This window comes from Pleuronectes platessa, chromosome 11, assembly GCF_947347685.1.
Source record: "Pleuronectes platessa chromosome 11, fPlePla1.1, whole genome shotgun sequence".
Classification (NCBI taxonomy): Eukaryota; Metazoa; Chordata; class Actinopteri; order Pleuronectiformes; family Pleuronectidae; genus Pleuronectes; species Pleuronectes platessa.
The window spans coordinates 4,949,863-4,965,769 of record NC_070636.1 but is presented as its reverse complement, the minus strand read 5'-3'; the positions used below and the strand labels follow the sequence as shown (position 1 = coordinate 4,965,769).

Genomic DNA, 15,907 nt, shown 5'->3' with positions numbered 1-15,907 from the left:
AGTTTGGCTTAAAAAACGCAGTGTGAGACTTCAGAAGTGTTCTCCAAAATTACAATAAGTGTTGCAGTTGTCAGGACAGGGAAGGACTGTATTGGTGTGGGGGGGGGGGGGGGGGGATTCATTTCTCCCCAGTAACACTACATTGGTATTTTGATGCAACACTGGTTTTAAATTAGGAGCTGCACGAAAACGTCTTATTGAATAGTGCTAATGATTAAGAAATGGATTTGTAGCTTTTACATCTTTTTAAATTCCACACACATCGAGGAACATTAAATATAAGAGTATAGATTACAATATTGATGCATTACATATCATTGGCAATCATATGATGATGATGCCTTTATTGTCAGAATGCATCTTAAATTTGTTGTGCGTCACACAGCAGCTCTGTGTACAACATCCCAGGTAACAAAAATATCTGCAGCCTACTAAAGGCAGGGCACATTGGATTAGAAACTCATAAATAGAAGGATGAAAGGAGGGATGACGGAAGACAAGCAAAGTGGAGACATTTTTTTTACAGTCTGCAGACATTTATAATCAGACTTGCCGCTCTGCCAATTATAAAATAATTAAAATCCAATTTCCTGAAAGTCAACATTTGGAAAAAAAGAAAAGAAGCTTCTGCATAAAATAAAAAAGATTTGCCTAAAATAAAAAAGATTTGCCGATTTATTTATATATATTTTTTTTGAGCAAATGAACACTTTTCTTTACAAATAAAATCTGAAGGCTTTCCAGGGTTCTCAATTTGGTTTATATTATCTTCTTCCGTTGCCTGACATACACATTGACATTTTTAGATATAATACAGACAGAGCTGCCATAAATTTGAAGATGTTACATGAAGCATATTTCTCTTAAACCTTCAAGGACAGACTGTGAACATGAAAACAAACTATTTTAATAACCAAGAAACGGTAATATTATGGATCTGCCTTCCTAAATAAGAGCTTTTTACGCTTCCCTTTCATTTATGACACTAAACTGGGTTGGTTCAACAAAATAATCAACCTGACACCATCATGTTGCTTTGTATTTTGTATTATTGCCTTCTACGCTCTGGACTAAAAGAGAAATCAAGGTAATAATCAGCAGTTCAATCAATTTTAAAAGAATCGCCTGCTTGGTCATTTTTGTGTTTCTTAATTTTTTTTTAAATCCTTAAATTTCTTGCACTAAATACAAGACAGTGATTTCTGTTAGTGTTATAAAGTTCAGAGTATTTAACATTGCATACGCAGACTATTACATAAAAGACAGTTCCATCCAAACTCTTTCTTTTTCAATAGTTCCGAGCAGTTGGTGGTTGTCAAGATTTTTTTCCCTTTCACACTGTTCTATACTTTCTAGACATTTATCTCGAACCTCGTGGAGGAGAAACCCACGGATCCCCGAGGAGCAGAGAGACTGACAGTGACAGACAGAACAGACGGCTCACTCGGAGCTCTGTGTCAATCACATTAAACAGCCTCTGTATTATCCAGCACAGGCCCGGGACACAGAGGCACCTGTAACTAGTCCACAGAGACACAACTCGTTTTCTGCTCCTCTGACTGAACCATGTAGGAGACTGAAGGCTGAGACTCACCCGCCGTCACCTTCTACAGCAACTTTATGTGATAATACAACGAAGTGCTTACTGCCTCCAGAGCCATAAAGATGTACTTGATTTAAACCGTACATTTCATAAACTTAAAATCGTATATTATCGATGTATCTTTTATTTCTACAATTATCGTTATTGTATTGAGCATATGAGCAATTCTCAAGGCTGACGTATTATGTTGATTTTATCGGATAAAATGTTTAGTTTCTTACAAAGATAATAATTTGAATGAAGTAAATAATCAAACCGGTGCCTCATAAAACATTATTTGAAATATATACTTCTTTTATACTTTCAATTTCTCTAGTAGGTGATTTATTTATTGTCATATCCGAAGAAAAGCATCTGAAACAAAAATTACTAAAACGATAAAATAGCTGCCTATTGTTTAACGGATGGTGTTTTAGGTCTATATTGGATTAAATTTAGAAATATTTGTTAAGGTGTTCAAACCCTTTTTTTCCTCCATTTATTTAACACATATATTTTTTAAACAAAATCAGTTTTCTTCTATAATATAACTTGCAAAGTGAGAGATGTAATGACACTGGGCTTCATATTTAAATTTAACAATTCAAAAAGAATCAGACAATGAATCAGTGTATATATTTTCTCTTCATGGGAAAAGAAATGGAGAACGTTTATTGAAGAAAACCAAGGGTGTACGAATTTATACTAACAAGAATAAAACGGATTTCATTTGTTCAACGTGAGACTCACACTCACCTTGTTCAACTCCTCTATCCTCCTGATCAGCAGTGGGTTACTGGACGAGTTCTCAAAATAAACATAATCTGCAGAGGAACAGCAAGAAGGAGGAAGAGAGAGAGAAAGAGAGAGGGGAATAGTTGCAGGTATTTCAAGTATTCAGGTTAATTTTCACTGGGATCACTTGATTAATCTGTTACGTGGAAATGCAGAAATTTTGAAAACACGACAATCTGGTGCATCGATAAAAGATAAATGTGACCGAGTGCAGCAGAATCAGAGAATAATAACAACACATGACTTAAATGTCACAAAAGGAGAGGAAACGTGGAAACTCAGCCATTTGTGGACAAATGAGTTTACTGTTAATGTATTTGAATTAATACAGGAAACATGCAGTTCACACTTTGTCACCAAGCATTCATGACATTGACAGTTTCATGGTTTTTGTTTATTTTAATCTCGTTGTGTTTTCCTCAACTCACAAGAGGATTAATCCCACCCACTGCGTACCTCAACAAACCCAACAGTCACGTGACAGTACACAACTGCACAAACAAACATTTTCCTTTGCAGATTTATGGGGAAATTTGGTTTGTGATACATTTTGATGGAAATTCAACGTATGAATGGTTTAATCAATCCACTGACACATCTACAACATATTGAACTACATCAAGATTCAGTTATAGTTGGGAGGTCTGACCACACACACACAAAACACACACACACACACAGAGACACACTTCAGACTGCAGTCTCATACTTCCTCAGCCATCATGCTTTCTTTGTCTTATTCCTCTGTTCATCCAACCCCCCTCTGTGTGTGTTGTTAGCATGCACGGTGTGTTTGCATGTGTGTGGGTGTATATGGGCGAATGCACAAGCTTTAGCGCGCATGTGTGGCTTTACTATGCGTGTCTGCATTTGTCTCTCTGTGTGTGTGTGTGTGTGTGTGTGTGTGTGTGTGTGTGTGTGTTGCTCCTGGCGCCGCTCCAGGCCCATTGGAGGATTAGCTCTCACCAGGATATCCCCACAGGCCCCGGTCTTGGTAGGGTGCCTGGTCTTAGCCCTGCATGTGTCTTGGCTGAGTGCTGTCAGATTATACCCCACACTTGGTCGGCTGCCTGGAGCCCGAGCTATCCTCCCTTCACCCCGAACCTCCCCCCTTCCTCATCCCCGACCCTCCCTCAGGCCCCACATCATCTTGACCAAAAACATTGTCCAAAATTCCACCAGCATAACCGCGACCCACACCGACTCGTGTTTTTATTCTTACAGTCCAACACAAGCTGGTTTGGGCTTTCAGCCATCGTGTTGGAACACCCAGGACCTGCACTTAACGTCCAAATCTATCAAGCATTTCTATTACTGGCAGAGTTGAAAGGAAAAAGTTCACCTACAGACACTTTATTAAGCATCTGTCTGTCCACCCCTCCTCTTTATGGACAGATAGCTCCAGGATATAGATACAGCTAAATCAGGGAATAATAATAATATATTACATTTAGAGAAAATTTTGAAATCTGATTTGACAAATTAAAAACAAATGGTTGGATCCAGCAAATTCTTTTCACCGCTTTTGACATTGCGAGAGAGGATGTTATTCAACATTTTGGGATAGAAATAATGCAGAGATCTTGATGCGACTGCTGAGTCGGTGCAATTTGGTGCATCATGACCTAATCTTTGTCGGGCCTTGGCAGAGATATGGGCTCTACTGAGTTCTGTTCAGGTTTTCAGTGTGATTCAATGTGCAGATGATTTTTTTTAATTGGTTAATTAACAACTTGTTTTGACTGTAAAATGAGGCCTAATGCGACACCTTGAAACGTCCTGTGTGAAAGATATTCAATTTACAAAGAGTAAAATCACACAAACATCAAATTGACCCAGAAAATGTTTGGCATCATCCTTGAAAACTGAAACAACTGATTAATTAATAAAAGTAATTTTCCATCCATCACAAACTTTATTAATTTTAAGTCTCAAATTCAGTGTCAGTAATTTTAATTAAGTGTGAATATTTTGTTTGAACCACATCACCTGTATATATCCTTAATTCTGCGTGAAAAGATAAATCAATTAGCAAAACCTTGAGGCAGATAAGTATCACAAAACCGATGAATAGAATTATGTATTACTACAATTATATTTAATAATTATAATATTATTTTTATCTTGCCCATTATGATTCGACAGAGATTATGATGTCTAAAAATAAGACATATCTCCTCCACCTTCTGAATGAAAGTACAAACGTATATTAAAGAGAAAAGGTTATGACTAAATGTCTGCAGCAGGCAGGAGAAAATATTTACGGCCTTGGAAAATGCCATTCAAGACTTTTTAATACCTTCTAAAGCCTTTAGAAGTAAATTCACTGGTTTTACGACTTTTCCCGACCTGCGGATGCCCAGCTGACTGTCCCAGTATGATGTTCACTCAATTAAATATTTCCTCAATATTTTACACACGCACTGAAGTGTATAAAGAGGTTGAGAACTTAACGTTTCCTCTTGTGGTTTAACCAGCGCAGCAGCAGCAGCAGTTTATAAAAGCATGTCGAGTGTAATTTCTATGACAGCTTCTTCTGGCGACCGCAGAAACGCGTTCACTGCTCGAGCTTCGCCACGAGACGCGGAGAGGTGGTCGCATCCCGCCCATCGACTCTTCACCCTGTACCAGCTTGTTTCTAGACTCCGCTGCTTGAATATCAAATAGGCAAACTTGAAATGGAGCGGAGCAGATAGAAAATGAAGACAAGATATTTGACTTGCTCGTGTTCTGGGGAGACGGCAGCCCAGAGGTGAGGGGACAGACAAAAGGGTTTATGACCAGTTGAGATTGTCGGACTGGTTATTGAAATAAATGTGCCGGAAAGAACTTATTCAGACTCTTGAAGTGGGTCGAGGGCATCTTAAGCTACAAACTAGATTAGAGCTAATCAATTAATTGTTGAAACGACTAGTAAATCACCAGATGAGTAATCTGCTATTTTCTTTAGTTTATCTTAAAAGAGAAACAAAGCAAGGATGTCATTTAGCAGCCTAATGATCCAACACATCTCTGATTATGAGATAAACAATGAATTCACTTCTCAAGCAACAATAACACAACATCCGAAGATTCCGGCTTTTTTGTGAGGATTCGCTGATTCTCTTCACAGTAAATTATATTTAATTAAGCAGCTTTTCCTTTTTTTAATTAAATCTTTTACAGTTTTTCAAACAATCAATATATTGAGCTGATAATGGAAGTAAACCCATTATTTGCAGAGATGAACTGAACTGAAAGTGTCTCAAAGCAAAAGATAAAGTAAAGCTCATCTATGAATAAAGGCTGCAATTAACAATTGAAACCTTATGTGATTTATCCATCAATTTATTTTTATATTCATTAATGAATCTATTAAATATATGGAAAATTATCCAAACCAAACCATACAATTTGATACTAATTATATTTAAAATAGGGACGAGTGATCAGATCGTTAAGTATCAATTATTTCTTATGACTTATGTTCAGGTCACAGGAGATGAGCTGCACAGGCCATAATGAGAAATATGTCAACAAACAAACAAGAAGTCTAGCATGAACAAAGACTATTATTTACATAGAAGAAAAAAAAAAATCCCTGGGGTTAAAGTGAAAATTAATCTGTGGCAATTCACTGACCTAAAATTACATCCTGAAGAATTCAGTCTGTGTTTTTCCTGTAATTACTGTCAGATGATGTGGTTCTTTCCATGAAGGTTTTAATAAATTAATAGGAAATAGCGGGACAATAAAATAAAGCATTACAAAGATGTCTTTGTCAATTGAACCAATTATCTACCCTGAAGTATGTGACAGGTTTCCTGAGTTTATGTTCATATCTTCCTGCAGCTTATTTTGTCTGGCAAACTGTTAAAATTCCAAATTATTCATTATAGATTAATATGAAAACCAATGAGGAAATCTGTTTATTTGAAAAACTCAGCCTTGGCGGGACACCATCTACTGGACCTGGGACACTGAGATGTTCTTTTCAAATATTCCCTGTCGATATTAGGATTTTTTTATATAAAATGTTAACGTTCAAAAGACCTCCTGACAAACCACAGAGAGACATGATGACATTTGATTGCGATTTTTAACTTGTGCCAGTTCTCAGGGGCCCGTCACTCAAGAGCCAAAATGTATCGCAACCTTTTCAAACTGAATGTTTTTGGGGGGTTAGTGACGCCACTTCTCTTCGTACATTTAAAGTAAATATGGGATATAGGACACAGAAGGCTGTCTACGTTTTTCCTGGCTCTAGAACTTAGGTTACCAGGAATGGAATCGCTTATAAGTTCAAGTTGTGTCCCCTCCAGCGAGAAACCCGGGGAAGAAAGCGGTGACAGTCAAGAGTGTGATGGGACTGCGTGTTGGAGTTTCCACCATGTGAGGAGCTGAGACCTGGTAGAGAGCGAGCTGGAGAGGAACTCAAAATGAGAGCACCAGAGAGAGAGAGAGAGAGAGAGAGAGAGAGAGAGAGAGAGAGAGAGAGAGAGAGAGAGAGAGAGAGAGAGAGAGAGAGAGAGCCTGTAGGCACTGAGCAGCGTCACTCCGTCTCTCCATTTCCCATCAGCCCTCCCGCCACCTCGATCCGCGTATAACCCCCCCCCATCCACCCTCATGCTCTCCATCCCCCGCTCCCCGCGTCGGCCAATCCGCTGGCTCCGGGACCTGCGACGTCACAGTGCAGTCGAATTTAGTGCGAGCCAATCAAGGCATGTTACCGAGCCCCAAAAGAGAGAGTCTGCTGGGCTGATTCAAACCAGGCCAGAGAGAGAGAGAGAGACAGTCAGTGATGAGAGAGAGAGAGAGAGAGAGAGAGAGAGAGAGAGAGAGAGAGAGAGAGAGAGAGAGAGAGAGAGAGAGAGAGACAACATGAGATAACTGATGGAGTCTGGGTACACAGAGAGAGAGAGAGAGAGAGAGAGAGAGAGAGAGAGAGAGAGAGAGAGAGACAACATGAGATAACTGATGGAGTCTGGGTACAGACAGAGAGCGAGAGAGAGAAAGAGACTGGAGGGTTTCACACGCACAGATACGCGCACAACTTCACAGAGACGTAAACGGACAAACGAGGAAGACACTTCAATTAAGAGGAAACATCAGAAATGAAACTACACAAAAGGTGCACTAATTAAAATTCGAAATGGAGGACTAATTGGAACTAGAAAATCAATCTGCGACTATTTTTTTTATAAAGGATTAATTGCTAGGGTCTAATGTTCCAAACATTCGCCGGTTAAAGCTTTTCAAATGTGATAATCTGCAGCTTTTGTCTGTCGTCGACCATAAACCGAATCTGTTTGGGTTTCCGAGGGTTGGCAAACTGAAACCAGCAATTTGAATACATCATCTTGGGCTGAAGGGAAATCACAGCCGGCACTTCTGACCAACTTCTGACATTTTATGGACAAAATGAGGAATCAAGGAAATAAACGGTGGTTGCAGCGCTTGTGGCCCGATACACACAAATACACTACTAATGGATTCACATCTCAACTACTTAGCCCGTCAATAAAAACAGACCCGATTCAGAAATTGTGTTCTATGTGAACTAACTTCAGGATAATCTAAGTTGACTTATAATTTAAACCCTGGTCTGAATGATTCACAACGGTTTAATATATTAAATGTTGTCAGAACTGATATAACTAATACCAGTCGAGATGATAAATTACCCAAAATGATTTTTTCGTCTAGTCTCAAAGGTCTGAAAACTATTCAATGGAAACTTTTTGAGATATACACACTGAATTACAGCTGCAGATATTGGTTTTATGGATTCTGCGATTCATACATTAAAATCTAATTAACAAGCAATTATTTTGAAAACCAATTTGGATTTTCCATTAAATATCTTTGCAAACTGAACATTTTTCATTTTCCAACATCTTGAACTTGAAAAATTTCACCTGATTATAAAACCGTTTTTTACTTTTCAGCTCTGCAGTAAATCCCTCTGCTGCAGAATCGTCAGACTATTTGCCAACGCGTGGTGATCACCTGAGAGAACCAACTGTTCCTCCTGCTGGCTTCAGTGAAACTGCCTCTCCCACCCTCCACTGCCATGCAATATGTATTAAGCCACAAGCGAAGCCTCATGGCTGTACACCCAGTGCTTGAGACAGGTAGCATCATTTCTGTGAATTATGCACTTATTACAACAAAAACACCAACCCTTCCAAATACCTCAGTGCTTAATGTAATGTCAACACAAACATTTCTACAGGAACTACGAATTTAAGCCTCAATTCTGAATTTCCAGCGCCAATTTGAATGAGCTTGACAATTTTCATCACAGACACAGTTAATTTGGGATTCAGAAATTACCGAGGCTCCTGACGCAGCCTGAGTAAGTACAGGGGCGGTGTCTATAAACAGTATAATGAGAAGGGCTGAGAAGCTCCAGAGAAGACGGGAGGCAGAGAGGCAGGAAACGGAGAACGTGAACATCTGCCCACGTCCGTCCACGCGCACGTACCCACTCCACAGCCCCCCCCCATTCAAGGCTCGCACACGGGCAAACCTGATAAAAGATGGTCGCGTCCAGCCCGTTAGAGAAGCGTCACGTTCGACCTCACTGGGTGAGAAAGGGTTCTTGAGGGGCGTGTCTTTCATTGTGAGAAGGCAACCGTGGAAAGAGATGATGACTCAGACGGAGGTTTCTATGGCAATGGCAGGTGATTTCATCTTCTGAATCTTGCACCTCTTTTTTTTTTTCACACTTTGATACGACTTACTTTCCCTGATCAGACCTCGACTCAGCTGCTCCCCTCTGCTCAGAATGAGGTGCAAGCGTTTATCTATTCATCGATTCCTCTCGTCTTTCCTGCATGAAGTCAGTGAACGTCCACTTCACAGACTAATGTCTTTCCACCTAATGCTCTGCACACTCTCCTTCTGACCTGAGAGATAATCTTCATTCAACACATAAAGTACTCATATCTTGATATATCAATTTGTTCTGCCTAATGATGTTTAAGCAGAGATTGACTTGATTTAATTTAAACTTGTTTAAACTTGGATTAAGCAGCAAAACCTCTCTCTCAAACACTCATTTTCAGCATTTTGGACAAACGTCTTAAATTCCAAATAACGCTGGTCCTGCAGTTAGGCTTCAATGGAAATGTGACGATTGGTGTGACGAAAAATCCGCCGGCCTCGTAGAATAATGTCCGTAGAAATCCAGGAGAAGTCGATGTGTGAACACAGCAGTGGACCCCCCCACCCCGCTGGATTCATAGAGCAGCTGTATTCTCACACAGAACAAAATCACATGAACTACGCAGCAGAGTTAATATGACTGCTCCACCTCTCACCTGAATAATGCAGAGGATTTGTTGCTGTTGTGAAAGCATCTGTGCAGGGAACCTCCCGCTGCCTCCTGCATGTGTGAAAGGTGAACTCTGGGTAAACTCCGGAGACGATTCTCCGTATTTTACCCGGAGGTCATGTCTGAAAACAGCCTGCGTCTCTAATAGCCGTCGTGCATCTGCTGAAGTGACCGTGCCTGTGTTTGTCAGGATGACAGCGAAACAAGCCACCAGATCTGTGACAGAAGCAACTGCCAGCGTGGGCAATTAACACCCGGCACCAGCCAAACAAAGTGTGGGCGCTGTCAAAGTTTGTAAGTTAGTCAGTTTGTAGATTAGTAAACACTGCGACACCTTTGTGGGCAGGTTCTGAATCATCACGGGCAGCAACGAGAAAATCCTCAGCACTCACCAGCCAAATGAAATGTGGGCGCTGACACCGAAGTTAGCCACTTTTTTGAGTTAGTAAACACCACAACACGTAAAGCACATTTTGAAGAAGAGCTTTCACTGGCCAGCAGCCTTGGAACAGACACGTTTTAAAAGTAAGATGCAACGATTTTCATTTTAGTCATAAAACATGCTCTCTATAATACATTCTGCGATATACACTGGTTATTAAGAGATGGGGAGCATCTTTAAACAGTGTGAATGCAAATCCGTCTTGGGCCACATTTGAAGGACGTCCTCCTCAGCTGACGACCTCTGACCCGCTGCAGTTTCACCAAGATTCAAACATATCTTTTATCTCTTCTCGTTAATTTGTTTGGAACCAACGCCACAATATCAACACTGCTCACCACAGAATGATCGATACTTTACTTAAAATGGTAAAATCTTTATTCACAACGCAGCTGCATGAGATTCAATCAGCGCTTCTCTCACTGCTCCCTCTCTCTCTCTCTCTCTCTCTTGCGCACAACGACACATAAAGTGACATCGCACACACTTGTGTTCTCAGACAGGGTAAAAACAACATAGCTTGGTATTCCAGAGCAGAAATCATGTACGTATTTATTTGCACATGTGATAGGATCACAAAAACCTCATGTTAATACCAGGTGTTTATGGGGCCTTTGAGATCCGACCCTCAGTCTGGTACGCATGTGGACACTTTCTTCAAACTGTGTGAGTCGGTTTGTCCGGGGCCACACTGAAGAGCCGCCTCCTCAGCTGACGCGCTCTGACCTGCTACAGCTTCACTACGAAATGAAAATATTTGTACTCTTCTCAGTGTTTCCCATACATTGATTTATTTTTGGCCACTACCACCACAATATAAACACTGACCGCCACTTATCGATTTTCTTTATTTTCAAATGGGTAAAATCTTATTTCATAGTAGAGCTGCATGCAGAGCACTGAACTGCACCAACTCTCCTGGCTCTGCTCTCTTACTTTCTCCTTCTCTCCCAACACACACACACACAAACATAATTTTCTTATCATTTGAGATTTGCTCATAAGTGGCAACTGGGGACAAAGCAGTGAAGTTATAAACTTTGACCTGTCCACACATGTTAGTACCAGGTCTGAACAGGATCTAAGATAGATCTGGTAGCCTCCATAAGGTTGGGCAAGTTCAAAGTTGTGATCTAGGTTTGCTCCTGATGGCAAAAATAATGGATTAATCCTGTCAGGCTGTTGATGAAGCACTTCTCTCCTTATGAAAGTAAGACTGGTGCTTGTCCATCATAGACTACAACCCTATCTGCCCTAAAGTAAGCTGCAGCAAAGCACGATTCCTACATTGACCAATATACAAGCACGCGTGCTGTAGTAGATTATGGTAAGTCAGTTCTGTATTTCTCCTGTTAACCTGATCATTGTGATAAAAGATGAAATAACCACAATGATGACACTCCTAGTTTGTGAAGACTTGCCTCACAGCACTATAAACAGCTGTGCACTATTTTGGCATCAGAGAAGCTGTAGAATCCACAGATCTGTGGCTCAAACTGGACTTTGTGGATCCTATTTCACGTCTCAGTGGTGCATCAAAGACACCACGCCCCCAACAACACGGCCCCCTGGGTTGTTTTAACCTCAAACGCCAGCTAAAGCCTGATATTACCTTCAGATACATCCAGGAAAACCTCTTGGGGATTTTGTTTTTATATCGTTTACAGTGAAAGTGCATGGGGAGGAGATTTTCTGATGACCAGTAATTGCACCAAACAAGACCTGTTTCAATGCTCATACGGGCACCAAGCTGTGGTTTAAGGACATGTTCAAACATTGAGAACATATCCTTTAAAGCATTGGTTCCCAAACTGGGGTACGTGTACCCCCAGGGGTACGCGAAGTGGTTCAGGGGGTACGCGGGGAAATATTTGATTTGCGTTTTGCATAGCTCAACATCTTTCGTGTCCTATCGCACGCGCTGCGGGGGTACGTAGCTGGAGATTGAATGTCTGAAGGGGTACGGGACTGTAAAAAGTTTGGGATCCACTGCTTTAAAGTGTTCAAATCCAGATCCTAACGTAACTATTTCTTTTCTCATTGTCTCACGAGAGTAATTTCTCCCCGAGCAGTAAATCCGCAGCGAGTCCTAGTGACTCTTTGCAGGTTCAGACTTTTAAAACTTCTGGAACCTGTTCTCATAAAACTCTGCGCTGCTCGTTTCTCGTCCCTCTCCACCTTTAAGATGATAAGACTCCTGGTTCAGCTTCTACTTCCACGTGAGTGGGGTAAAGTACACGGAAGAGGCGCTGCAGGCTCCGGAAGAATGGCTTGTGGCCTGCACGGTAAAAACAAAGACATCAAGGCCTACAAAGCCGGCTTTTGTCCAGGGCTCATTCACGAGGGAAGTCATTGCTTTTCCAAGATGATCCAGCATTGTCTTGCAAAGTGGCGGCCATCTTTCCAAGGGCCCTGCTTTGTTCTGACGTGAGCTGAACTGGTCTCAGGAGATGATTCACTCAATTGTGAGACTGATTTTTGACCTTAATTCTGTGTGTTTTTGATATTAATTATGACTGTGGCGCAGCAATTTAACAGTTTTTATACTGAGTCATGTGATTTGTGTTTTCAGATTAATTTCGGTTAATGAACAAGTAGGCCTGAACTGTTATATTTCAATTTTGCCTTCCAAAGGCGAACAATAACTTGTATGTGTGATTTTGATCAAAAAGAACAACGTTCTGCTGTTAATGTGAATTGTATAATTCATTTTGATTAAATTAACTTTCATTTTAAACTGCAGGGCGCTGCGGCACGGGGAGCAAAATAATACACCGTCCTGAAGCTACAATTAGCATAAATGACTCGTTGTTACTATTCTGCAAGCAAATAACCTTTCTGGAGAGAAGACAGACAAGCTCGGCTGGTTGGTGGCGCCGTGGAAAAGGCCGACAGAGTGAGGAGACGGAACAATTTCACCAACATTTGGCTGGTGAAGTGTTAAGTTTGTGCCCTGCTCTGGACGTAATCCTGTTCTCACTCAGGTAGGCCTCGATTCATTTGATTGAATAAGAGGCCAGTGACGTACACTACAGGCTATTTTTGCTCCAGGTACCAGGAGACATGGTTTTGTCAATCGTTGTATATAAATACATCTTCAAAATGCAATGAGTCGCTCAAGCTTTGCCTGCATCTCTCTTGGACATGTATACAATTGGATTCAAGCAAGCCGCACCAAAATGCACCTTTACATCCATCAAGATCCACGCATCACTCCCTGGAAGATGCCAAGAAACAACCAACAGGCAACCAGAGAAAAAGGTCAGGGCCTAAAACATAACCTATTAGCAGAGGTAACAGCAGACTACAATGATATCAAAACAAACTTGAATCTGTAATCTACAGTCTTACAAAATGTTTTGGTTAATTTTTAAGCCACTTTTAGGCAAAATGAGCAGAAACTTGGGTCCAGACAATTTTTTGAGTTTGCCTTCTATATATAAAGAACCTAGCAGGACGTGTTCTGGGTCAGATGAATTCAAAGCATAGAGCATGGGGGAGGCAGGACCAGACCTAAACTCCACTGCAGATATCACGTTTTTCTTTACAGCACATTGACATTGGGCCTCATCACCAAAAGCTCTTGAATCTCATCTTAGTTGGAATTTTCTTCGTGTACAACGCCGCCTTCTCACCCGGAAGTATTTTTTGTATTCTATACGGTTTATTTTCAGTTTTGCGTTCGTCACATGTAAGAAAACATCATCCAACACCAGAACGTTTTCCTGCTGTATTGTCACGTGCTCTCACTCTGACATATTCCAGACATTTACTAAGGGGGCTGGTAGGTAAAGTTCTGGAAAACAACGGGAGCAACTCACTGGGATGATTGGCGATCTCACGTAAACTGGTTTCCAGTCATTCACCGAGCTCCGAAGCTCCCACGTATTTGAGGACACTTCCAACGCGCGGCAGACGCACAAAAATAAAATAAACAAATATCCTCTTGTGAACAAGGTGTCTCCCACGTAGAAGACACCGGCGTCTTTGTGCGTTAAGAAAATCACGTTATCTCTGCAGCTGAGTTAATACGCGTCATTTGTTGTTGTTGTGAACGCATCTTCGCAGAAAACCTCCCGTAAGGTGAACTCCGGGGAAACTCTGTAGCCAGTTGTCCCGAATTTACCCTCAGGTCACGTCTGAAAACGACCACACAGGCCCAGCGAATCGCCCGGGAGCTCAACATGCATCCGAAATCAGCTGCGTTGGAACATTACAGCAATTTCCTCCCAATGAGTGAAAATCCTGCAGCACTTATAGTTTATTCTCTCCCCTGCATAAAATAATTAAAATAAGAAAAAACACTAACCACTACTTTGTTTAAGCTGCGTTGAATCACAGCACCATAAGCAGAAAATGAGTGGGAGGGGGAAACTGGAATCTTAATTAGGTATTAACTGGAGTTGCCTGAATAAAAAAAACAAACAAAGCAGCAGCAGAAACCCTGGTTAAAGATGTGCAGAAAAAAAAAATCATCTTTAATTATGTTCCGGCTTCATTTTTTTATGAAGCTGGAACAAAGGTAAACAAAGTCACCTTTAACTTTTTTTTTTGGAGGGGGGGGGGGGGGGTATGTTTTGTTCTTTCCCTGCAGAAGCATCAGTTCCTCCCCGCCAGTCTTCAGGGAGTCTGCAGGTCTGAGTGGATGTTATTGTGTAAAGAGAGAGACGCCAAAAACTTTTCTCGGTGTGTGTGTGTGTGTGTGTCTCCACCTCAACTTCAACACAACGCGTAGAAACACAACGCACGTCAGGCTCCGCGCTGCTGGAGGAGTTGTTTCGGGGGATTCGAGCTAAGTTACAACAATTCAAAAAAACGATAGAGAGAGAGAGAGAGAGCGAGAGAGAAAGAAACGAGGCGAGAGGGAGACCGCTTCTCTTCATCAGCCATCCTCCTCTTCGCCATCATCATCAGTTAGGCTTGGGGGGAGGAAGAGGAGGAAGAGGAGGAGAAGAAGGGGGGGGGGGATACACGAAGGGAAGGAAAAAGACGGAGCACGCTCTGTAAACACATTTTTTTTTTTTTTAAAACACCCGCGGCGAATCATAGCGAGTCCGCCATAAAACAAACCCACCGCACGTCCTCGGCCGGTGAAACGTTCTTCCCCCCCCAGCTCCACCTCACCCGCCGCCGCTTGCTTACCTCCAACCCGGTACATGTTCGCTGCCATGGCTGCCCCCGGGTCCCCGGCGTCCTCTCCAGGTAGAGGGGTGGCTCTGCTCGCTCTCTGGCCGCCGGAGCTCTGCTCGCACCGCCGCCGCTGCGTGTTGGAAAATGGAGGATCGATCGATACGGAGCGGCCGACGCAGCTTAAAGAGACAGTGCACCTCCCGAGCTGTGGCGGCGAGATTCAAACCCGGCGAGAGGGAGCTGCGGCTGCGACCGTTAGCTAGAAGCCCGACGACGCCATTGTTGCTCCCGCTGCTCGCTGGTCCCGGTCCAACTGCAAGTGTGTGACGGTGTTACAAAACTACGGGAAACCAGCAGGGCCAAGTAGATCAAAGGATTTGTCTTTAAGTGTTGCATAGTTCTAAAAATATAATTGGAAAAACCAAGGCTAGACTTGAAATGTCAATCAATCAATCAATCAAATTGTATTTCTTTGGATTGCCAATAAAAGTTTCTTATGTATAATTACTTTAAACATTGACACACCTTTCCATTAAGTTATAAACTCTTTCTACTAGTCATTGTTGGAAGTGTTGATGAAGGATGTCGCTCCTTGTTTAGCCCTATGACACAATTGCTACTTGTGAATATGGGCTATACA

At 41.7% G+C, this 15,907-nt stretch overlaps 1 protein-coding gene across 1 annotated transcript in view; it reads right to left on the bottom strand.

Annotated features, from left to right (window-relative positions):
- mta1 (metastasis associated 1) overlaps nucleotides 1–15,454 on the bottom strand; it is a 40,370-nt gene extending 24,916 nt beyond the window's left edge. Inside the window, exons 1-2 of the mRNA XM_053435018.1 lie at nucleotides 15,280–15,454; nucleotides 2,339–2,406 (exon numbers count right to left, since the gene is read on the bottom strand). Of these exons, the coding sequence (XP_053290993.1) occupies nucleotides 2,339–2,406; nucleotides 15,280–15,307 (96 nt within the window). The 5' untranslated portion in view covers nucleotides 15,308–15,454. The remainder of the gene's footprint in view (nucleotides 1–2,338; nucleotides 2,407–15,279) is intronic.
- Between the last annotated feature and the right edge of the window lie 453 nt (nucleotides 15,455–15,907).